The sequence below is a fragment of the Paramisgurnus dabryanus genome, chromosome 21, assembly GCF_030506205.2.
Source record: "Paramisgurnus dabryanus chromosome 21, PD_genome_1.1, whole genome shotgun sequence".
In the NCBI taxonomy this organism is placed as follows: domain Eukaryota; kingdom Metazoa; phylum Chordata; class Actinopteri; order Cypriniformes; family Cobitidae; genus Paramisgurnus; species Paramisgurnus dabryanus.
In genome coordinates this window covers 4,996,863-5,022,727 of record NC_133357.1, presented here as the reverse complement: position 1 = coordinate 5,022,727, position 25,865 = coordinate 4,996,863, and the positions used below count along the sequence as shown (strand labels likewise).

The window sequence follows — 25,865 nt, the reverse complement described above, 5'->3', positions numbered from 1 at the left end:
TGTCGTCATGATTGAGGTTTGTGTGTTCAGTGTTGATCCTATAGTGAAAGTACATCATCACAACTGTTTGTTTTAATGTTATTTCCAGGATGTATCTGGTGTCTCTCTGTGTGGCTTTACTGATCAAACATCTACAGTACAGATCTTCTGGTTTCTGTCTGTAATGAAGACCAGAAGACATCAGTGAATCTGCTGGACTGTGGGATAGAAGTGAAACAAGAAGACACAGAAGCAGATGAAGGTGATTTGATTTATTCAGGTATGTACAGCATGTACTGACAAAATAGTCTTTGGTGGTGGTTGCTGAACATTTACACTCACACACATTAAAAAGTACCTCCCCCATGTAAACATAATGTTTATTAAATGTATTTAACATTCAAAAATGTCTTTAAAAGTATGGTTGTTTATTCACTTTTATTGCTTTGTAGGATATCCTTCTTTGGTAGACCTGATTATTAGACCAAGCTTGGTATATAATCATACCAATAACAATTTTACAATATAAAACTAAATTAAATTAGAAGCTAACTTGTGCTTGTTCTGGTTTCACCTTACTCCAGTCTAAACTAAAATTAATGTGACATTTATTCATGAAATGTGGCAAGAGCTTCATTACAAAATGTCATAAATAATAAATTTAGGGGTGTAACGATACACCAATGCCACGGTTCGGATCGGTTTACGGTTATGAGCCACGGTTCAGTCCGATTTGTTTCGGTTTGCTGTGGGTGTAGGGTTCCTGTCATTTTCACAGCAATGCTAAGGAACAATAGATTAACTTAACTTAATAATAACAACAAAAATAACTTGACTTTTTCTTTATTAACTTTGGCAAACAAAATTAAAATCAAACTTTTACTGTAGTAATGCAGGACTCTAAATAGCTGTTTATCAGCTGATGAATATCATTACTTAGCTAAAATGCTGAAAATGTTACTGTTAAAGTCAACTAATGGATGAAATAAATGTACTATGAATCTGTAAATTTGAGTATAATGTAAATTTATTATCAGTAATGAACTAATCAAGGTTATCATCACACACACCAGAGGTCACGTTAGACTAAACATTCCACCATCACTTATTAGTTATTATTCGTCATTTCATGCTTTAATGATAATAATTGTTTCTATTTACATATTCATTTTTAATCATGAACTTACAAAACAAGCATACAAGTTCAAATGTGTTTATTTGTGAAGAAGAGAACAGATGAACGGAGACCATGCATCACTTTACATGTTTAACACAGATGAATTAATGATTTTTTTCTCTCAGTGACAGCGGAGGCGATTAAACACAAAAACTTTGTTCATCATTTGTTGATCTGCAATCTCAGGCGGAGCAGCCATTCTGCGACCTGCGTTCACTCCCAAGTCAAGTGACATGACATGCACTTGGAAAACAGTAACTTTGGAATACAATATTTAGAACAGCATTTAAAAAGCTCTTATTAGTTGTTACTAATACAATTTAATCAAATGTATGAAATTTTTTTAATGAATAGATTAGTTAGTCAGAGATAAGTGACATTAACCTCAATAATGGGCAGCAGGAGGCGTGAGAGTACCGCGGCACGTCACGAGAGTTTCGCGTTGGCCAGTAGAAAACTACAATTGCAGTTTCAAAAATGATTGGTGTTATGTTTTTACTGTCATATTGTTTATAATGATTTTCTCTTTTCATTTCAGACCTCATGGAGCCAAAAGAAGAAATCACAAATTCAAGAGAACAAACAGATCAAGGTGATTTGATTAATTTAAGTATCTGCCTCTAATGTTTAACCAGTAATGACAAAGACACAAACACAATTATAGTTGCAGAAATTCATCTTCATAATGATTTTCTTTGTTCATTTTAGATCAGAAAGCGGTAAAGGAGGAAATTTCACAACTCAATGAAATGGAGGAGAAACCTCATCATTTGATACTCAAGGAAGAATCTCTGAGCTGTTCGATTACTGTGAGGAATTTTTCCGCTAAAAGAAAAAAAAAGAAAAATTCAACAGCCAAGGATGCTCTTATGTGCCCTCACTGTGGAAAGACCTTCACTACGAAATATACACTTAATAATCACATGAGAATTCACACTGGAGAAAAACCTTACAGCTGTGATCAGTGTGAAAAAAAATTCACTCGCAAGTCTTGCCTTATTATTCACATGAGACTTCACACTGGAGAAAGGCCTTACAGCTGTGATCAGTGTGAAAAAAAATTCACTCGCAAGTCTTACCTTATTATTCACATGAGACTTCACACTGGAGAAAGGCCTTACATATGTGATCAGTGTGGAAAAACCTTCATTCGCAGGTCTTGCCTTATTGTTCACAAGAGAAGTCACACTGGAGAAAAACCTTACAGCTGTGATCAGTGTGGAAATACCTTCATGGATAAATGGCATTTAAGTGAGCACACAAAAATTCACACTGGAGAAAGGCCTTACGGATGTGATCAGTGTGGAAAAACCTTCATTCGCAGTTATTGTCTTATTGTTCACAAGAGAAGTCACACTGGAGAAAAATCTTACAGATGTTATCAGTGTGGAAATACCTTTATAAATAAAACCAACCTTATTGAGCACACAAGAATTCACACTGGAGAAAAACCTTTTAGATGTGACAAATGTGGCAAGAGCTTCATTCGTAAACCTGAACTCAACAGGCACGTGAGAATTCACACTAAAGAAAGGCCTTAAAATGCCCCTACTACGTTAATTTTCGTATTTGAAAAGTTCAGATGCAAAAACCACAAATATGCAAATACAGCATTATAAGTCTTGAATGAGAAGTAAGAGTCAAACGAATGTCCAGTAGTGAACTAATTGTTTACAGTTTTTATGTTGCAATTTGGTCAGTAACGTCAAGATTGTGAGACGAACAAATCGTTTTGGATTAAAGCAACACTATGTAGTTTTTTACCTTTAAATAATGTCTCTAAAATTATTTCAGTGATAGAACAACTTTTAACTGGACAAATTGTACTGTTGCTGTTACCTGAGCAGCCTCCTAGCTGCTACAAGCACACTCTGAAAGTGGCGGTGGAGGGTAGGAAACAGAGCCCCGGCCCTCACCCTGCCTGCAGAAGAGTGTCTGATACCAGGCACTGTTGCGCTTCTCAACCACATGGGGGAGCTGTAAGTCATTTTTACATGGAAACTACATAGTGTTGCTTTAAAAGGCTTGGATATTACATTTCCTTGGACTCTTGGGGATTTCTTTTGGACAATTTTACCAAAGCGGATAAACGGAAGATTTTGAAGTAAGTAAACATACTGAAGGAAGAAAACAAGCAACTACGATAAGATTTAGCCTTTCATCCCCTCGAGAAAGATCAAAAATGATCTGTAAGTACAGTGACAGTCAGAAGACCGATTGAAGCTGAGCTGTTTGCAAGAAGCCCCCGTAAAGAACCATTGTTAAAAAAAGGCATGAGCAAAATCACATCAACACATAAATGGCCCAAAGAAAAATGGCGTAACATTTTGTGGCCTGATGAGAATAAAATTGTTCTTTTCAGGTCTAGTGGTTATCGGCAGAACCTCAGGCGACTTGGATACTGAATTCAAGCCACGGTACACTATAGACCGTTTTATCGGGTGCCCATACGGTGACACGATGAGCGTCTGGTCTGAATTTTACTTCCGGTTTCTGTTTGTTTAATAGTCTGACTAGTTGCTGAAACTGAACTCTTAAACAAATACCTCATCGAAAATAACAAATGTTTTGGGTTCCTATGTAATCTACGTGTTGTTTATTTTGCTTGTTATATAAATAAACTACTTTAAAATTACTTTGTTGTTATTTATTCTTTGCAGAGTTTACCGGAAGTTACGTGATGACCACGAAAGCCGCGTGTTTTTGTTGTTACTGCTGAAACTGTCTATAAAGACAGTTAAACATGGTAGTGCAAAAATCATGGAATTGGGATGTTTTTCATACTACTGTGTATATTGTATAGAGAGAAAGGATCAGTTTGAATACATCAGAAAATTTGATAAGATTATGTTGCCCTTGGCCGAAGAGGAAATAGCCCTCAAATGGGTGTTTCAACAAAACAACAACCACAAACACACAACCAAGAGGGCAAAATCTTGGTTCCAGACAAAAAGGATTGAGGTTATTATAGAGTGTCCAGCTCAATCCCCTGATCTCTACCCCATTGAAAACTTGTGGGGTGACAATAAAAATGCAGTTTCTGACGTAAAACCTAAAAATGAACAGGAACTGTGGATCTTGGGCTAAAATATTTGTTTCTGGAGTTGATTTGACACAGATGTGCAGCAGATATCAACAACAATGGTTATGCAACTAAATCCAAATCTGTCAGGTCCTGGTCCATAGATGCCATTAAAACGCAAGGGTGCTTGTGACTCCCTCGACGAACTCACGGATACTGTGATGTCATACGTAAAGTTCTGCGAGGAAATATGCATCCCTACCAAGACAGTGACATTCTATGGCAATAAAAAACCATGGTTCTCCAAAGACTTACATCTCTTATGCAAAGAAAAGAACTGTGCATACAAAAGTGGAGACAAGAGTCAATACAAAATTGCCAAATATAAACTACGAGCTGCTATAAGGAGAGCAAAGGAGAGTTATTGAACAAAACTGGAACAACAATTTTCATCAAGCAGTTCAAGATCAATATGGAAAAATCTCAAGGACATGACAGACTACAAAAAATGCCCCATCTCCCCCCTTAACAGTGATCCAAGTCTCCCAGACATATTAAATAACTTTTATGCAAGATTTGAAAAACCTACCTTGCCAGTCATTCTTTCGGACCCCATTTTAACACCACCCTTCTGCATCCAGGAGGATGAGGTGAGAACTACATTTAAGAGGCTTAAGATCAGGAAAGCAGCAGGGCCAGATGGGATCAATCCTGCTTTGCTTAAACATTGTGCAGCTCAATTGGCGCCTGTTTTTCCACAATTTTTAACATCTCATTAAGCCAATGTACAGTACCACAATGCTTTAAACGTTCCATCATTATTCCTGTGCCAAAGTCCTCAAAGATCACCTGCCTCAATGACTTCAGACCAGTTGCCCTAACATCTGTGGTAATAATGAAAGCATTTGAACAGATTATTTTGGCATACTTGAAATCCTGCACTTCCTTGAAGATGGACTCATATCAGTTCGTCTACCAAGCCAACCGGTCCATTGAGGATGCAATCAGCATAGCACTCCACCATACCTTGCAACATCTGGAATCACCAAACACCTATACACGTATCCTGTTCATAGACTTTAGTTCCGCTTTTAACACTATTAACCCATTTAAACTCTTTACCACACTCTTGGATATAAACATTGACCAAGCCATATGGGATAAGGAGCTTCCTGTGGAATAGATCACAGAGGGTGAAAGTTAAAAACATAACCTCAGACCCTCTCACCCTCAGCACAGGAGCTCCTTTGGGCTGTGTTCTTTCCCCTTGGCTCTTTTCCCTTTATACATAAGATTTAAGATCTATGGACACTTCAGTGAAAATAATAAAGTATGCGGACGGCACAACCATTGTTGGCCTCATCTCAGACAATGATGAAACACAGTACCGCAGGGTGGTGGACCAAGCTGTAAATTGGTGTTCGAACAATGACCTCCAGCTCAACACAGCCAAAACCCAGGAACTCATTGTTGATTTTAGACGTAGGCCATTTCCTAAAACACCAGTACAAATAAATGGCAATTCAATCACCATCACTGACTCTCTTAAATTCCTAGGAACATACATGAGCAATAACCTGAAGTGGACAACTAACACTAATCAAATCATTGCAAAGGCTCAACAAAGACTTTACTTTCTCAGACAGCTTAAAAAATACCAGATCAAACATCAGCTCCTTGTTCTGTTCTATTCCGCAATCATCGAGTCCATCATTACATCATCAATAACAGTATGGTATGGTAGTAAAGACAGCCAAACAAAGAAAAAACTACAGCAGACTGTCAACAAAGCATCCAAGATCATAGGGACACCACTGCCTTCAGTCGATTCCATCTATACATATCGGACTGTAAAGCGGGCAAAGAAAATCATCAATGACCTGTTTTTCAGCTCCTTCCCTCAGGGAGGCGCTACAGGTCACTCTCTACCAAGACCAAACGCTTCACAAACAGCTTTTTCCCCATAGAGACAGAGCGCCGCGCGTCATAACCTGAAAACCACGCCCACCGGGGGAAAACAATCCAACCGTCTCCATTGACTTTGTATTGCGAGAGGCTGCCTCCTTGTCATTTCTGGCTTATAACAAAAAACAGAATAATGCCTAAAAGCTGCTGTGTGACAATATGTACAGCTAACAAGCCAAAGAACCCAGAAATAAGTTTTTATAAGCTGTCGAGCCGTAAAACCCTGTCTTTAAGGAGAAAAAAGTGGATCGCCGACTACGTTTCCCCCTATTGGACGCAGTTCTACTAATAGTATTACTATGAAAAGTTGCCTGTTTCCATTTTTGTGTCTTTAAACGCTCGTTTTTTGGGGTCGACAGCTTATAAAAACTTATTTACAGATTAAAATTAAAAACAGAATAATACATAAAAGCTGCTGTGTGACAAGGTGTACAGCTAAAAAGCCAAAAAACCCAGAAATAATTTTTTTTTTAAGCTGTCGACCTCATAAAACGAGCGTTTAAAGAAACAAAAGTGGAAACAGGCAACTTTTCATAGTACTTCTATTAGTAGAACTGCGTCCACTAGGGGGAAACGTAGTCGGCGATCCACTTTATTCTCCTTAAAAGCTGGGTTTTACAGCTCGACAGCTTATAAAAACTTATTTCTGGGTTCTTTGGCTTGTTAGCTGTACATATTGTCACACAGCAGCTTTTAGGCATTATTCTGTTTTTTGTTATAAGCCAGAAATGACAAGGAGGCAGCCTCTCGCAATACAAAGTCAATGGAGACGGTTGGATTGTTTTCCCCCCGGTGGGCGTGGTTTTCAAATTTGCATATCGGCGCTCTGTCTCTATAGCCATCAGGACTCTGAACTACTCTCTTTAGTATAGTTTTTCCTCTCATACAATATCCAAAGTCATGTACCCACTGTATCTTGTATTGTTATATGTTGTAAAGTGTACTGTCTATTGTTGTTTGTAATGTATGATGATGTAGAGCTTAAACACACTGTACCGAAAACAAATTCCACCGGCATTGTCATGTGGCTAAATAAACAATCTAATCTAATCTAAATATTAATAATTCAATAGTTTAAAGTGAAGTTAAATCTTAGGAAATTTCTTTAGTTTTCAGTGTCTACAGAGAAAAAATTTGACACTAATATTTTTTTTTTTTTTGAGCAGATTAATATTCATTTTATTTGCTTCCCTTTAAAAGAACAAGACTTGTAAACTGTGTTAATGCTTTGATTCGTAGTTGAATGTGTAATGTTTTCAATACATTTCAAATAAACACTGTTTTTTTAAAAAAAATGTTGCACTTTATTCACTTTTATTAGTACACTGCTATTATTTTATACACAACTGTATGTGTGTAACTATGGTGAATGACTGTTGTCAAGCAGCTGTTGCGTCATCCTCCCGTCCAGCAGATGGCGCAAACTCACTGCGTGTTATATAAAACAACAGAAGAAATAGAAGAGAAACTCGATACGAGCAGTAGTAAGTGTTGTGTTGTTTTTGCTTTTTATATGTGTGTGAATAATCTGTGTGTTATCTTTGTGGTGAACGAAGTTTTATTCTTGCTTACTGTAATAGTTTTTACCATACACTTTTGTTTCCAGAGTTATTTCTGTAGTCAGGAATATTTGTTTCTTGATTTAACAAAGCTGCAGTCGTTTATTGAAATAATGTTTTTGTGTGAATATTATAATGGTGATGTGTTTGTGTTCAGATGTTCATCATGAGAGATCAAATGGATGTGATGTGCTGTAAATCAGTAGGAACTGATCTGTCCATGCTGGATATTGATGATTTGATGACAGAAATCTCTCAGCTGAAGAAAGAGGTGGCGTTACTGGAGTCAAAGCTCAGACAGAGAGATGAACTCAACACAAAGGTTTGTATGAATTAAAACACTTAAACACTCTTTGTCATCATGCTTGATGTTTGTGTGTTTAGTGTTGATCCTATAGTAAAAGTACATCATCACAACTGTTTGCTTTAATGTTATTTCCAGGATGTATCTGGTGTCTCTCTCTGTGGCTTTACTGATCAAACATCTACAGATCTTCTGGTTTCTGTCTTTAATGAAGACCAGAAGACATCAGTGAATCTGCTGGACTGTGGGATAGAAGTGAAACAAGAAGACACAGAAGCAGATGAAGATTATTTGATTCATTCAGGTATGCACAGTATACAGACAAAATAGTCTTTGGTGGTGGTGATGAACATTTTTATACACTCACTCACACACATTAAAAAGTACCTCACCCATGTAAACATAATGTTTATAAAATGTATTTAATATTTAAAAATGTCACTTAAACACAAAGTATGGCTAAAATTTTTTATAACCGCCTCCACTCTATGTATAAAGGCTATGCATTTATCAGACACAGATATTATTTATTACTTGTCACTCTCGCTGTCATCATTTCTTGACCTCTTAGCAAACAAGTATGGTTGTTTATTCACTTGGCTTTCATTGCTTTCAAGTTTCACTTTATTTATCCTTAGAAAGGAAATTTAGTGTTCAGCAGGATATGTAAAAGAACAAAAAACAACTAAAAGCACCACCAGATGCCATCAACATTGTAAACACAATAGACACACATCAACACATCAAACAACACAGCAAACAGCAAACAATGGGGATACTCTTTACCCTGTAATGACAAAGACCAATACACTCTACAAGTCAATATGTCATGATGAACATTAACAGAGATAATAAAATAATAATTATAAAACGGGCAGTTCTGGTTCTTCATTCTGATTGGTTGAACCGCGTTCTAAGCCGTGATAAAATACACCGGTAACCTCACGGTTCAGACCACATTACATAAGTATCACTGCGCCACTGTTGCTGCGTACTGATTTATGAAAGTAAACAACAGTGTCTTTAATCATATTTTTAATTTGTCTACAATTGCACAATTATTGGCGATATCCAGATGAATGTCAATAAATATTGTTGAGTCATCTCGTCGATAAAGAGAAAACGTTGTCTGAGGAGTTTATAAGTCAAGTTCATACGTCCGCTATTATCCACTGGGTGGCGATCTTACCCAACTTAAACACTGACGCATTCACTCAACACTGAAAACACAGCGTGTAAGTTCTGATGGCTCAATCTGATCTCTTACAAAAGTTATTCACAAATATGGAATTATCTCCGCTTTTAGCTAAAAAATTTGGGAGGTGATAAGAGAACAATGAAGGTAGGATGAATTAAAGTTTTTTTGTTTGTTTTTGTTTGAAAGCGGATGGTCTGTTCTTTCATTTGATATTTTATGTTTATTTAAAGAAGATAATTTTTCTGCAAGGCATTAAACTAAAACTGGGTGGCAACTTAAAAAAAAAACGCTGACGGGGAAAGAGTTCAGCATGCTTCCAAACATATTTGATCATCACTTCAACAGTTGCACAATATCAATGTTAATGTATAAATTAGATGAATGGTGATTTATAAAATAAACACCACAGTCTTAAAACATATTTTCATTGTGTCTTTGCTGTGTCTGTGTTGGTTGGGAACTGCGCTCTGTTTCAGTCACACTTGATTCTGAGGAACTACTTTGTTTGGCGGAAGAGTAATATTTGTACTAATATAATTACAACTTATTTGTGTTTTATTTTATAAAATCCAGCTAACGTTATGCATATTCAATTCAATTCAATTCAATTTTATTTATATAGCGCTTTTCACAAAAGTCAATTGTTTCAAAGCAGCTTTACATAAATAGAAGCAGTGAAAAGCACAGAAAACGACAGATAGCACAACAGAATACATGATAGCATGAGCAGTTAAATTTGCTGCGGCTATGACTCAATATTATAATTGCACGTATTACTAAAGCAACGTATAGAAGAGGAAGCTAGGTAAAGCCCAAAAAGGCTGCCTCCCCGGGGTGAAAAACCCCCTAGGAGAAAAAAAAAACCCCGGGCTTTTATCCGAGGAAAAATAAGTCCTAGGAGGGAAAAACCCTTGGGAGAACGGAAATGGAGATTTAGCGGAGATTAAGCGGTTCTGCCGGTGATCGTTGGTCAGGTATCAGCTGGGCATAACGTTGAAGGACGGCCAGTAGATCAGAGGTGTGCCGACTTTCACATCTACCGGGACTGGGTCTGTTTGTCTCGTCCTCGGGTCGATGAAGTAACCGTTTTATAAACGCAATAAACCCCTTGAAGCGTTGGGTTACCAGTGCATTTTATAACAGCTAAGGGGGTTTTAGGCACTCCGCTTCGCGTCGTGCCTAACAACGCCCCTTAGCTGTTATAAAATGCACTGGTAACCCACTGCTTCTCGGGGTTTATTGCTTTAATAAACATATACTATAAAAATGACATAAAATGTCACCTAATTAAATTCCTAAAAGGAAATTCCTAATAGCTACAGGAATAAAAGAATCTCTGGCACATCTGGTTCTTAACATGGGAGTCTTAAAATGGCGACCTGAGGGGAGCAAATTAAACTCCCCAAAAAGTGGATGATCAGAACAATTTAAGATTTGATTAGCCTTCCCTAGGACCCGTTGGTCATATATATTTTGCAACTGTGGTAGCTGTACCCCAACCACCTTAGACGCAGCATTTACCAGTAGGGGTGTCACGATTCTCCAAATCCACGATTCGATTACATTTTCGATTCTAAGGTCACGATTCGATTCAATTCTCGATTTAAATTTTTTTTTGAAAGACAAAAAATGATATGCCATTATTATTATTATTATTATTATTATAATTATTATTATAGTTTCAAATTAACATGCACATTGCGTGCTTTTCCTCGCATGGGGGTTTGTGGGCTTTACTTACGCGAGAGAGCTTGTAGAGAGAGGATTCCTTCTTGCACGCACATGGACTTAATGCGCGCATCTTGGACTCCTAACATCTGAAATAAATCCAACGCGTCATAAGCAGATGCGCATCTCTCTGTCTCACATCACGTGCACACGCTCTCGCATCTGTCCAAAGTCTTAACATAAATTAAAGAAGTAATCCTTACGTATTTGTTCAGTTTTATGCATTTAATTATGGAAAGCCGTTTTAACTTTTATTCGTTGTGTTCTTGATATCAACAATTCAATTTTCACTAGCTAAAATTTTAATTTTTGATATCAGATATTAAATTTCTACTAGTATCAATGGCAATTCTTGATATCAACAATTACATTTCCACTAGTAACAATGTTAATTCTTGATATCAACAATTCAATTCTTGATATCAACAATTCAATTCTTGATATCAACAATGAAGTTATTGATATCTGTAATTGTATTTTCACTAGTGAAATGTCACCATAAGCTGCCATTCAAATTCAATTGTTGATATCAAGAATTACATTTTCACTAGTAACAATGTTTATTCTTGATATCAACAATTCAATTCTTGATATCAACAATCGAGTTCTTGATATCAACAATTCAATTGTTACTAGTTAAAATGTTAATTCTTGATATCAATAATTAGATTAGTCACTAGTAACAATGTTAATTTCTATTATCTGGTGCACGAATGGTGTGCGACGTTTATGTGATTGAATTTCTGTTATCTGAAATTGTTTTTCTGATATCAATATAATTTCAGATATCTAAAATGGCTTTCTTACTAGTAACAATCCCATTCATGATATCAGAAATTAAAATTGTCACTAGTGACAATCGAATTATTGATATCAAGAATTAACATTTTAACTAGTAACAATTGAATTCTTGATATCAACAATTGAATTTGAATGGCAGCCTATGGTACAATTACAGATATCAATAACTTAATTGTTGATATTAAGAATTGAATTGTTAATATCAAGAATTGAATTGTTGATATCAAGAATTGAATTGTTGATATCAAGAATTAAATTGCTGATATCAAGAATTAGCATTGTTACTAGTGGAAATGTAATTGTTGATATCCAGAATTGCCATTGATACTAGTAGAAATGTAATATCTGATATCAAGAATTAAAATTTTAACTAGTGAAAATTGAATTGTTGATATCAAGAACACAACGAATAAAAGTTAAAACGGCTTGCCATATTTAATGCGAGCTGAGGCAAACTATCCCTTTTGTTTAAAATATAACCTGATGCATCTTGGCGGCTCTCTCGCGCACGTGCAGAGAGCTGGGCTCTGTCCAAAGGCAGATCACTAGGTAGTAATCCTGTTTATGATATGCATTAAAAGGAGTTGTAGCAAAACATCCCTCGTGTTTAAAATATAAATCTCTGTTGGGCCTTTTTACAGACAGCAATCGTGTTACTCTCAAAAGATAGTTTGCTGTCAATGATGGTTCCTAAATATTTATATTCAACTACCGTCTCAATATTCATGTTCTGAATGACAGTTTGTGAAACATTGTGCTGTGATCTACGAAACCAATAATCATGTCCTTTGTCTTGGAAACGTTGATAGACAAATAAAAGTTTTCACACCATGTAATAAAATCATCAGCTTGCATACGCTGCGTTAAATCGCTTATGAATTTGCGTGCAAATGCGAGTGCAACAGCTGATTTAAGTGCTTGAGTCAATGTGCGCAGGTACTTCTGACAGAAACCCGCCAGCCCCAAGCAGAGCAACCGGCTATTCCTCCATAAAGCGCTGCTTGAATGATGGGTTTATTAGTATTCTTAATGAAAAACACTACAACAGAACGATCTCGCTTATATTTAACATCATATATGTATATTAAAACAAAAACGAGTAAGCACGCGGCTTCTGCCATGATCGTCTGGTCCGTCAGCTCGCCGCAGTCTGACAGAAATAAATGAAATCTGACACCTGCAGCCGCTGCTCTGTGATGACGCGCGTTCAGCTCCGCTGAATTTAGGCAGCAGACACATTCAGTTTTTAGTGTTTGCTCTCTCTAACGAAACTAAATGATTTAATTACAAGAAAATATCAAAAAGACGGTGTCGCGTGGGCAAGTGATCCAACCGGTGAGAGGCTGAAGCATCGGTAATCACTGTTTCGCCGACTATCGCAACAAGCCTACCGCACGTACAACCTTCCTAATTTCAGCATATGCAATTTTATCACCACTATTGAAAAATAGAATAGGAAATAGGCTTTGTAGGATATCCTAATTTGGACGCACAAAATGGGCATAGAAATATGCAAATGCAATTTTCCACGCACCTATGGAAAAAACTTAACTCTTCCGTAGTTACATTGTGTACTAAGAACGACAGAAAATTAAAAGTTGTGGTTTTCTAGGCAGATATGGTTAGGAACTATACTCTCATTCTGGCGTAATAATCTAGGACTTTGCTGCCGTAACTTGGCTGCAGCAGGCGTAATGATATTACACACTGCCTGAAAATAGTCCCTTTAATAACTTTCAATGGCAGGGGACTATTTTCAGGCAGTGCGTAATATCAAGTTTCAAATAGGAAAAATATCGAAACTCTTTAGTTATTTTTTAGCGCGGTGCTGATGTTCTAATCAGATTCAATAGATTGTGCTAAGCTATGCTAAAAGTGCTAGCCCCAGACCCAGAAATCGGCTGAAAGGATTTCAAACCGGTAAGAATCAAATGCTTATTAGCATAAAATTAGCATATTTTCAAAAAAAGTGGAAATGTTCCTTTAACCAGTAATGACAAAGACACAAACACAATTATAGTTGCATTTGTTTACTGATTTAAAGTTTTCATAATGATTTTCTCTGTTCATTTTAGATCAGAAAGCGGTTAAGGAGGAAATTTCACAACTCAATGATATGGAGGAGAAACCTCATCATTTGATACCCAAGGAAGAATCTCTGAGCTGCTCGAAGGCAACAGCTAAGGATGCTCTTACTTGCCCTCAGTGTGGAACGACCTTCACATATATGCTTAATAATCACATGAGAATTCACACTGGAGAAAAACCTTACAGCTGTGATCAGTGTGGAAAAAGTTTCACAAGTAAATTTCAGTTTAATGAGCACCGGAGAATTCACACTGGAGAAAAACCCTACAGCTGTGATCAGTGTGAAAAAACCTTCAATCGCAGGTCTTGCCTTATTGTTCACATGAGACTTCACAATGGAGAAAGGCCTTACAGATGTGATCATTGTGAAAAAACCTTCATTCGCAGGTCTTGCCTTTTTGTTCACATGAGACTTCACACTGGAGAAAAACCTTACACCTGTGATCAGTGTGGAAAAACCTTCAATAGAAAATCGCATTTAAGTGAGCACACAAAAATTCACACTGGAGAAAAGCCTTACGGATGTGATCAATGTGGAAAGAGTTTTGTTCGTAGGTTCGATCTCAACGCGCACATAAGAATTCACACTGGAGAAAAGCCTTACAGATGTGATCAGTGTGGAAAGAGTTATGTTCGTAAGAGCGATCTCAACGTGCACATGAGTATTCACACTGGAAAATGGCCTTACAGCTGTGATCACTGTGGAAAGAACTTCAGGAATAAAGCCCACCTTAATGAACACACGAGAATTCACACTGGAGAAAAACCTCACAGCTGTGACCAATGTGGAAAGAGCTTCAGTCGTAAGATTGATCTCAAAAGGCACATGATAATTCACACTAAAGAAAGGCCTTAAAATGGTGATTTTTGTAATTTAAGAGTTCAGATGCAAAAACCTTTGCCTCAAATTCGTTTAATCCCAGCCTCAGGCCATTCAGAAATACCAGTTTGTTGACAGAATTTATTAAGAGTCTGATAGAAATTTCACATCAGGGCGGTTCCAGACCCTTTTTAGGGGGGCTTCAGCCACCCTGTCTGTCATCTTAGCCACCCTACATTTATTAAATCAATCAAACTATCAGATATACAGTAGCGGTGTGACGAGATCTCGCGAGATTAAATGTGTTTCGTGAGATTAAATGTGTCCTGCAAGATTTCTTGTAAAGGTGAAATGCTGGCTGTTTCTCAAATAAAAGACTGCATCCTTCGGAGGTTGCATTTACTTCATAAAAACTGCCTTATTAGAGAATATTAACAATTATAAAGTTTACTAATTATTTAGTTAATCGCAACTTGTAATATGCTCACGACATGCGAATGTAATGCTCAGATAATTATCTAAAATAACCCTTGATGACGTATGCAGCCTGCATGCGACCTCCGGAGGATGCAGATTTCTGTTTGAACCTTACTTATACAGTGCATGCATTATATTTGTCTTTTACAACGTTTGCTTTTTTGTTTGGGTTTCCAATATTGTTCGTTTGTGAACTCGTGTGAAGTCTGAGACACGTTGTTTTTGTCTGTTGATCAGTGTCAGATGTGAAGTCTCAGCAGATTAAACCCTCACTCAGAGTTCGTGATTTAATGTCTGCATGTTCTTAAAAATGACGGTGTCTGTATCATTTCTATTGTAAAGAAATGGACATATATTAAATATTCAAATGGTTTTAAACATTGTTTGGCTAAAAATAAGCGTTTCTCTCCGTCTCAAGTGAAAGTGAAAGTGAAGGTAGCGTCCGCGAGACGAGTCCTCTATCGCCCTCTGCAGGCATTTGTTATATAACATACATAATGCTTTCTATTTATAGGACACAAATTTAATGTGTTTGTTAATGTAATGTTGTCTAATGTAACTTGGTTTTAATACTTTATTTGAACAATTTATTATTGCATCTTCGTTATTATGTAATTTTAAATGCTACTGCTCACTGGTCCATTTTTATTACCCCAAAATAACAAATTACTTCATTATCTGTTAGCAAAATAATAGTTAGGGACAATCCTTGATTAGTTAAAACTTTTTAAAATTACGTGATTTTAGTTTTTTATTCATTCATTTTATCATTAAGGATTTCTTAAAAAGTGTAAAAATATCGTCTCATCGTGAACCCAATCTCGTGTTTCGTCTCGTCTCGTGGATTAAGTGTCTCGTCACACCCCTAATATAGATTTAGCTTGCACCGATCGAGTCATTTAATGCTGTTATCGGCCGATACCGATCGGCAGCCGATCGATCGGAGCATCCCTATTGATAAGATTATGTTGCCCTTGGCTGAAGAGGAAATGCCCCTAAAATGGGTGTTTCAACAAGACAAAAAAAAACAAATACACAAGCAAGAGGGTAGAATCTTGGTTCCAGACAAAAAGGTTTGAAGTTATTATGGAGTGTCCAGCTCAATCCCATGATCTCGACCCCATTGAAAACTTGTGGGGTGACAATAAAAATGCAGTTTTTGACGTAAAACCTAAAAATGAACAGGAACTGTGAACCTTGGGCTATTTCTGTGAAGCAAATATCAATGAGAATGGTTATGCAACTAAATATTAATAATTCAATAGTTTAAAGTGAAGTTAAATGTTAAGAAATTTCTTCAGTTTTAAGTGTCTACAGAGAAAAATGTTGACACTGCCGTTTTTTATTTGAACAGATGAATATTAATTTTATTTGCTTCCCTTTAAAAGAATAAGAGAGACTTGTAAACTGTGTTAATACTTTAATTTGTAATTGAATGTAATGTTTTCAATACATTTGAAATATGGAAATAAACTCTGTTTTTAAGAATGTTTGCACTTTATTCACTTTTATTAGTAGACTGCTATTATTTTGAACACAACTGTATGTGTGTAACCAAAGTGTAACTATAGCACTATTCGGACGGGATTAGTTTTCCAAACGACGTTTGAGTTTCAGCGTGTCCCCCAGGACGTCTGTGATTTTATGTACCGATTCGGACGGGATTAAAATGATGCAGGCTATTCCAGAGATGGGAGTGTCTGTTTCATGCATTTGGGCGTTGCAGTAGCACGTGCTCTGGATACGCGTGTTTGTAATGTTTAATATTTTGCTTTAAATGTAAAATCATGACAGAACATGTAATTTATTAATTTAATTTTAACAAATCAAAATAAAATATACAAATCCTACTAAAGTAACATTAGCCTACGTGTTTTATATAACTGTCTGCTTATAACAAACACAAAATAATGAAGAAATAATGATTAATACAATTTTATATCTTTATTAATTAACATTACCATTCCGGAGTTGAACAACTTTGAACGGAGTTTCTTATAATGTTAATGATATATCAGTGTTTAGTCTTAACAGTGTATGATATTCAGCTCGTCTTGATTTAATTACTTTATTTTGCCGAATGCGAAAAAACATTCATATCTGAATGAATGGGACTCAGGAAATACAATATACGCGCATTAGTAAGACCTTACGGCAGATCAAGTTGGCCAAAACACGAAATGAACCGCGTTTTCAAAAGATATTGCGGGCAAACACAGACATTTGCATCCGGACGGGATTAAATTTCTCAGAGGACCTCTGAGTTCGGCGAAAAACAGTAGGTAAATTGCTCTGGAATTTTTACGGAGGTCGTCAGAGAAAAACACAGACATGGCCGATTCGGACGGGATTAAAAACACAGAGGACCTCTGAGAAGCACGATTTTCTCAGAGGTCCCCCTGTAAAACTAATCCCGTCCGAATAGGGCTTATGGTGAATGACTTTTGAAATTGTCAAGCAGCTGTTGCGTCATCCTCCCGTCCAGCAGATGGCGCAAACTCACCGCGTTTTACATAAACAACAGAAGAAGAAGAAGAGAAGCTAACAGTTCGAGCAGCAGTAAGTGTTGTGTTGTTTTTGCTTTTTATTTGTGTGTGAATAATGTGTGTATAATGTGTGTGTTGTCTTTGTGGTGAACGAAGTTTTATTCTTGCTTACTGTAAGTAGTTTTTACCATATACTTTGTTTCCAGAGTGATTTTTGTAGTCAGTAAGGTTTTGTTTCTTGATTTAACAAAGCTGCAGTCGTTTATAATCCTATTATAATGATGTTTTTGTGTGAATATTATAATGGTGATGTGTTTGTGTTCAGATGTTCATCATGAGAGATCAGATGGATGTGATGTGCTGTAAATCAGTAGGAACTGATCTGTCCATGCTGGATATTGATGATTTGATGACAGAAATCTCTCAGCTGAAGAAAGAGGTGGCGTTACTGGAGTCAAAGCTCAGACAGAGAGATGAACTCAACACAAAGGTTTGTATAAGTTTAAAACACTCTTTGTCATCATGATTGAGGTTTGTGTGTTTAGTGTTAATCCTATAGTGAAAGTACATTATCACAACTGTTTGTTTTAATGTTATTTCCAGGATGTATCTGGTGTCTCTCCCTGTGGCTTTACTGATCAAACATCTACAGATCTTCTGGTTTCTGTCTGTAATGAAGACCAGAAGACATCAGTGAATCTGCTGGACTGTGGGATAGAAGTGAAACAAGAAGACACAGAAGCAGATGAAGGTTATTTGATTTATTCAGGTATGTACAGACAAAATAGTCTTTGGTGGTGGTGATGAACATTTTTATACACACACACACACACACACACACACACACACACACACACACACACACACACACACACACACACATTATAAAGTGCCTCACCCATGTAAACATAATGTTTATAAAATGTATTTAATATTTAAAAATGTCACTTAAACACAAAGTATGGTTAAAAAATGTTATAACCTCCTCCACGCTATATATAAAGGCTAAGCATTTATCAGACACAGATATTATTTATTGCTTGTCACTCTCACTGTCATCATTTCTTGCCCTCTTAGCAAACAAGTATGGTTGTTTATTCACTTGGCTTTCATTGCTTTGTAGGATATCCTAGTTTGGTACGCACAAAATGGGCATAGAAATATGCAAATGCAATTTTCTACGCACATATCGGGATTAAAAAATAAACTTGCCGCAAATAAGTGTGCGCCATACGGATGCTCTCGACCGTGCGTACGCACTCTTTTTGAGCGGAGTGAAAGAACACAAACTCTGTTCTGTACATATATACATAATATTCTCATTATTTTTTAACACATCTATAGTTCTGCGCTTGCACAGAGTTAGACCCTTTTGACTCCACACAGAAACATCAACGCGTGCGGCATGACATAAGGAACATCCTGGATCTGTTTTTTCTCTCTTCTTTATTATTTTTTTATGTGTAATAGAAGTATTAAATCAGGACTCAGTATCGGTAGATCAAATGAAAATGAATCGTACTCGAGGGCAAAAAAACCCTGATCGGGACATCACTAGTCAGTATTGACATAAAAGACAGGAAAACTACAATTACAGTTTCAAAAATGATTGGTGTTATGTTTTTTACTGTCATATTGTTTATAATGATTTCTCTTTTCATTTCAGACCTGATGAAGCCAAAAGAAGAAATCACAACTGCAAGAGAACAGACAGATAAAGGTGATTTGATTAAAAAAAATCGCAGCTTTTAATTTTTTGTCGGCCTTAGTACACGATGTAACCACAGAAGAGTCAAGTTTTAAATAGGAAAAATATATAAACTCTTTGGTTATTATTCAGTGTGATGCTGATGTTCTAATCAGATTCAATGGATTGTGCTAAGCTATGCTAAAAGTGTTAGCACCAGACCCAGAGATCAGCTGAATGGATTTCAAAACAGTAAGAATCAAATGTTTAACTCTAGGGGAGCTAGAAAATTAGCATATTTTCAAAAAAAGTGGAATGTCCCTTTAACCAATAATGACAAAGACACAAACACAATTATAGTTGCAGAAGTTCTCAGTGCATTTTTTTACTGTGTGAAATTCTTCATAATGATTTTCTCTGTTCGTTTTAGATCAGAAAGTGGTTAAGGAGGAAATTTCACAACTCAATGAAATGGAGGAGAAGCCTCATCATTTGATACCCAAGGAAGAATCTCTGAGCTGCTCGATTACTGTGAGGAATTTGTCACCTAAAAGAAAAAACAAGCAAAAGGTAACAGCTAAGGATGCTCTTGTGTGCCCTCAGTGCGGAAAGACCTTCACTACGAAATATATACTTAATAATCACATGAGAATTCACACTGGAGAAAAACCTTACAGCTGTGATCAGTGCGGAAAAAGTTTCGCATATAAATTTCACCTTAATGAGCACCGGAGAATCCACACTGGACAAAAGCCTTACAGATGTGATCAATGTGGAAAGAGTTTTGTTCGTAGGTTCAATCTCAATGGGCATAAAAAAATTCACACTGGAGAAAAACCTTACAGCTGTGATCAGTGTGGAATGAGTTTTGTTCGTAGGTTCAATCTCAACGGGCACAAAAAAATTCACACTGGAGAAAAGCCTTACAGATGTGATCAGTGTGGAAAGAGTTATGGTCGTAAGAGCGATCTCAACAGGCACGTGAGTATTCACACTGGAAAATGGCCTTACAGCTGTGATCAATGTGGAAAGAACTTCAGGACTAAAGCCCACCTTAATGAACACACGAGAATTCACACTGGAGAAAAACCTTTTAGATGTGACCAATGTGGAAAGAGCTTCAGTCGTAAACTCGAACTCAACAGGCACATGAGAATCCACACTGGAGAAAAACCTTACAAATGTGATCAGTGTGGAAAGAGCTTCAGTCGTAAGATTGATCTCAAAAGGCACATGACACTTCACACTAAAGAAAGGCCTTAAAATGTTCCTACTATGGTGATTTTTGTAATTTAAGAGTTCAGTTGCAAAGAGCACTAAATGAAAAAAACTTTTGCTTCAAATTCGTTTAATCCCAGCCTCAGGCCATTCAGAAATACCAGTTTGTTGACAGAATTCATTAAGAGTCTGGTAGAAATTTCACATCAGGGTGGTTCTAGACCCTTTTTAGGGGGGCTTCAGCCACCTTGTCTGTCATCTTAGCCACCCTACAATTATTAAATCTATCAAACTCTCAGATATACAGTTATGTTCAAAATAATAGCAGTGCCACATCAGTAACTTGATAAACCGCTGTTATCCGTAGTAGTAATATTTCTGAATTAGAAATGATTTATTTACAGATGTAGTAGTGTAATAGAAAAACAATAGACCCATTTGTTATGATATCCACACTATTTGTTCTGAGTTATAGACTCGTTTTTTGAAAGTGGTGTGATCAAATTAATATTAGTGTGAAGTTTAATTGGAAAATTAGTTTATTCTGTGAAAAAAAAACACTTTTTTTTGTCCTTTATTAGGAAAGAGTGAGAGTTTCACCAATTGTTATAAAATATATCTGCTGCTGAATTACTAAGTAAAATCATGGTATCGTATCATATACAAGGGAAAAAGGATCAGTTTTGTAGGGTGATGCCAAACCCTAACAAAAGGTATTTGTAAAACTGGCACCAAATGGCTGAATCCACAGGGAACCGTTTATCAAAGACACTAAATTCTGGTGAGAAACTAAAAAGATCTCATCAAGTTCATATCTACCTCAAAGACAATCACCCTTTGTTATAACACAGAGGATCTAAAAGATCTAATCAAATTTACATCTAACCCCAAGACAGCTACCCCATGTGGGGACAGAAGAGTCTTACCCTACTGCACTGTCTCGTCCCTCTCTCCTCATTAAGTAGGCTTTATGCCCAGCTGCACTACTTCCTAAACTTCAGTCAGCTCCTTGTTTCTTGTCTTCCATTATTGGACAAACTGATTAATCCAGGTGTGCCTGACCTCAGTAGTCACAAAAACAATAATCAGACACACCTGGATTAATCAGTTTGTCCAATAATGGCAGACAGGAAACAAGGAGCTGGCTGATGTTCAGGAAGTAGTGCAGCTGGACATAAAGCCAGTTGTATATAGTAATATGATTTAACTATATTCTGCAAGATGGTTCTAAACCCGAACCTCTGGTTATAGTTTGAATGTTGTACTAAGTTGTATACAAACGATTGCATGGGGCTACATGGGAACTTTTAGCAAGAGATTGTGGGAGCGTCATTGTTAAACTGCTTTAGCCAAAACCTTTAGTACGGTTGAGTTTGTGTTCGGAAACCGCACAACGGCCAAAAATGCACTTTGTGACACGAAACCTAAAAGTTAACAGGAACTGTGGATCTTGGGCTAAAATAGCTGTTTCTGGGTGATTGGTTGAGTTGATTTGACATGTGCAAGAGATATTACTAAATATAAATAGTTCAATAGTTAAAATGAAGTTAAATCTTAAGAAATTTCTCTACAGAGAAAAATGTTGACACTGCTATTTTATTTATTTATTTATTTTTTGAACAAATTATTTTTATTTTTTTGCTTCCCTTTAAAAGAACAAGACAGACTTGTAAACCGTGTTAATGCTTTGATTTGTAATTGAATGTGAAATGTTTTCAATACATTTGAAATATGGAAATAAACTCTGTTTTTAACATTTTTTGCACTTTATTCACTTTTATTAGTACACTGCTATTATTTTGAACACAACTGTATGTGTGTAACTATAGTGAATAACTGTTGTCAAGCAGCTGTTGCGTCATCCTCCCGTCCAGCAGATGGCGCAAACTCACCGCGTGTTACATAAAACAACAGATGACGAAGAAGCTCACAGTTCGAGCAGCAGTAAGTGTTGTGTTGTTTTTGCTTTTTATTTGTGTGTGAATAATGTGTGTGTTATCTTTGTGGTGAACGAAGTTTTATTCTTGCTTACTGTAAATAGTTTTTACCATACACTTTGTTTTCAGAGTTATTTCTGTAGTCAGGAAGGTTTTGTTTCTTGATTTAACAAAGCTGCTGTCGTTTATTGAAATAATGTTTTATTTTTGGGAATTATAATGGTGTTGTGTTTATGTTCAGATCTTCATTATGAGAGATCAGATGGATGTGATGTGCTGTAAATCAGTAGGAACTGATCTGTCCATGCTGAATATTGATGATTTGATGACAGAAATCTCTCAGCTGAAGAAAGAGGTGGCGTTACTGGAGTCAAAGCTCAGACAGAGAGATGAACTCAACACAAAGGTTTGTATAAATTAAAACACTTAAACACTCTTTGTCATCATGATTTAGGTTTGTGTGTTCAGTGTTGATCCTATAGTGAAAGAACATCATCACAACTGTTTGTTTTAATGTTATTTCCAGGATGTATCTGGTGTCTCTCTCTGTGGCTTTACTGATCAAACATCTACAGATCTTCTGGTTTCTGTCTGTAATGAAGACCAGAAGACATCAGTGAATCTGCTGGACTGTGGGATAGAAGTGAAACAAGAAGACACAGAAGCAGATGAAGGTAAATTTGATTTATGTATTTGATTTTTTTTTTTCCTGTGTCAAAATTGGCCTTTGGTGGTGGTTGATGAACATGTTTATACACTCACACACATTAAAAGAACCACCCGTGTGAAAGTCACTATCTGTCCCTCCCTGATTGGCCAGCTAATCTGTACGTTGTGAATACCTCCCTATCATGTTTGAAAGATTCGCTCATTCGACACAAACGCAATTATAGTTGCAGAAGTTCTCAGTGCATTTCTTACTGTCAAATTCTTCATAATGATTTTCTCTGTTCATTTCAGACCTGAAAGTAGTAAAGGAGGAAATTTCACAACTTAATGAAATGGAGGAGAAACCTCATCATTTGATACCCAAGGAAGAATCTCTGAGCTGCTCGATTACTGTGAGGAATTTGTCACCTAAAAGAAACAACCAGCAAAAGGCAACAGCCAAGGATGCTCTTACTTGCCCTCAGTGTGAAAAGACCTTTACATATAAATATAAACTTAATAAGCACATGAGAGTCCACACTGGAGAAAAACCTTACAGATGTGATCAGTGTGGAAAAAGTTTCACGAATAAAAGCCACCTTAAGGAGCATACGAGAATCCACACTGGAGAAAAGCCTTACAGCTGTGATCAGTGTGAAAAAAACTTCATTCGCAGGTCTTGCCTTATTGTTCACAAGAGAAGTCACACCGGAGAAAAGCCTTACAGATGTGATCATTGTGGAAAAACCTTCATTCGCAGGTCTTGCCTTATTGTTCACAAGAGAAGTCACACTGGAGAAAAACCTTACAGCTGTGATCAGTGTGGAAATACCTTCATGGATAAATGGCATTTAAGTGAGCACACAAAAATTCACACTGGAGAAAGGCCTTACAAATGTGATCAATGTGGAAAGCGTTTTATTCGTAGGTTCGATCTCAACGGGCACATAAGAATTCACACTGGAGAAAAACCTTACAGCTGTGATCAGTGTGTAAAAAGTTTCATTCGTAAGACTGACCTTAAAATGCACGTGAAAATTCACACTGGAGAGAAACCTTACAGATGTGATCACTGTGGAAAGAACTTTATGAATAAATCCCACTTAAACGAGCACACAAGAATTCACACTAGAGAAAAATCTCACAGCTGTGACCAGTGTGAAAAGAGCTTCTTTCGTAAACTCGAACTCAACAGGCACATGAGAATTCACACTGGAGAAAAACCTTTTAGATGTGACAAATGTGTAAAGAGCTATATTCGTAAGATTGATCTCAACAGGCACAAGAGAATTCACACTAAAGAAATGCTTTAAAATGCCCGTAATACAGTGATTTTCGTATTTGAAAAGTTCAGATGCAAAAACCACTAAACGCCATTTCTGTCAAAAATGAGATAATATTATTAACCAAATGCTGTTGGCACATATTATACGTCCATCAAATACTTTTGCTTCAAATTCGCTTAATCCCAGCCTCAGGCCATTCAGAAATACCAGTTTGTTCACAGAATTCAATAAGAGTCTGATTGGAATTTAATTTTTTTATAAGAAAACACATCAGGGCGGGTTTAGACCCTTCGTCCACCCAGGGTTCCCGCGGGGTCTTAAAAAGTCTAAAATTCAGAAATTTAAATTTAAGGCCATAAAAAGTCTTAAAAACGGCCAGATTTTCATCCTAGGTCTTAAATTTAATCAACCCAAGTAATTTCAAATGCTGTAGAACTAATCAATGACGGAGGAAGAAAGTGTTTGATGGGCGGGCCTCTAAAAAGAAAAGTTCTGCACTTCACGTGTCACTGAATCGCACTTCAGTTTTTAATCATTATTTTTCAAAGAGGATACAAATGTAGGCTATTATAATCCACACAATTCATGCCATAAGCTATATTTCAGGTGGTGTGATCTGACTGTATACTGTAGGTTTGGCCAGAAACAAACCTTAAATGCAGTTTTTTCTGAGATGATTGTGTCGCGTTGGTCTTAAATTTAACTCATAATGGTCTTAAAAAGGTCTTAAGTCTTAGATTTGACTTTGTGAAACCTGCAGCAACCCTGCCACCATGTCTGTCTTCTTGGCCACCTTACTATTATTAAATCTATCAAACTATCAGATATATTTTTCAGAAGTTTTATTTCAAAATTGCTAGAAATTTTATAATAAGTCGTGATTCAACCTTTCTTCAAGACATTGGTTCAAAACGAACATTAAAATTAACAAAAAATGGGTTACTGAGCAGAAAATCAAGGGTCTGCCACAGCCATCCCAGTTCCCTGACCTGAACCATACAGAAAATTACTGAAGTGAACTGAAAACAGCAACTTTTGAACGGAAAAAATGGAGAAAAAAATGGAAAAAGATTCTGTATGCAGGAATAATAGAAGATCACCCGTCATGAATTCTTTAACCTTATCAGACATTATAAGAGAAGACTCTGAATTTCCTTGCAAATGGAGGTGGCAAAGAGGATTAAATAAAGGGGTGCCAATAATTACGTCCATTGTGTATTAGAGAGAAAACATTTATCTCATCATGTAATTTCCCTGACTTTCAATTGTTTTACTTTGTGATTTTTTTGTATTAAAGCTTAAAAAACATTATAGATTATTTTTTATAGCTTTCTTTGCTCATGTTTACCAAGGGTACCAACACTTTTGGCCATGACTGTATATAATTGATTGGTAAAGTTTCATGACAATCACTTTGTTAAAAAAAATCCTGTATGCATCTGTAGTGTCTTGCTTTAAATGCTGTAGAGCAGGGGTTTTTAAACT

The 25,865-nt window shown here is 36.5% G+C and overlaps 1 protein-coding gene across 1 annotated transcript; it reads left to right on the top strand.

The window, feature by feature from the left end:
- The first annotated feature begins 367 nt into the window (after nucleotides 1-367).
- On the top strand, nucleotides 368-24,674 carry LOC135775126 (uncharacterized). Its single transcript, XM_073813051.1, has 16 exons — nucleotides 368-1,748; nucleotides 1,865-2,690; nucleotides 4,711-4,828; nucleotides 7,860-7,886; nucleotides 7,968-8,024; nucleotides 8,145-8,310; nucleotides 13,809-14,670; nucleotides 17,811-17,823; nucleotides 17,930-17,956; nucleotides 18,038-18,094; nucleotides 18,208-18,373; nucleotides 19,163-19,324; nucleotides 19,722-20,551; nucleotides 22,688-22,852; nucleotides 22,973-23,120; nucleotides 23,407-24,674. Exons 1-16 carry the CDS (start codon nucleotides 1,700-1,702, stop codon nucleotides 24,405-24,407), a joined length of 4,674 nt encoding a protein of 1,557 aa, XP_073669152.1. The 5' UTR covers nucleotides 368-1,699; the 3' UTR covers nucleotides 24,408-24,674.
- The last annotated feature ends 1,191 nt before the right edge of the window (nucleotides 24,675-25,865 follow it).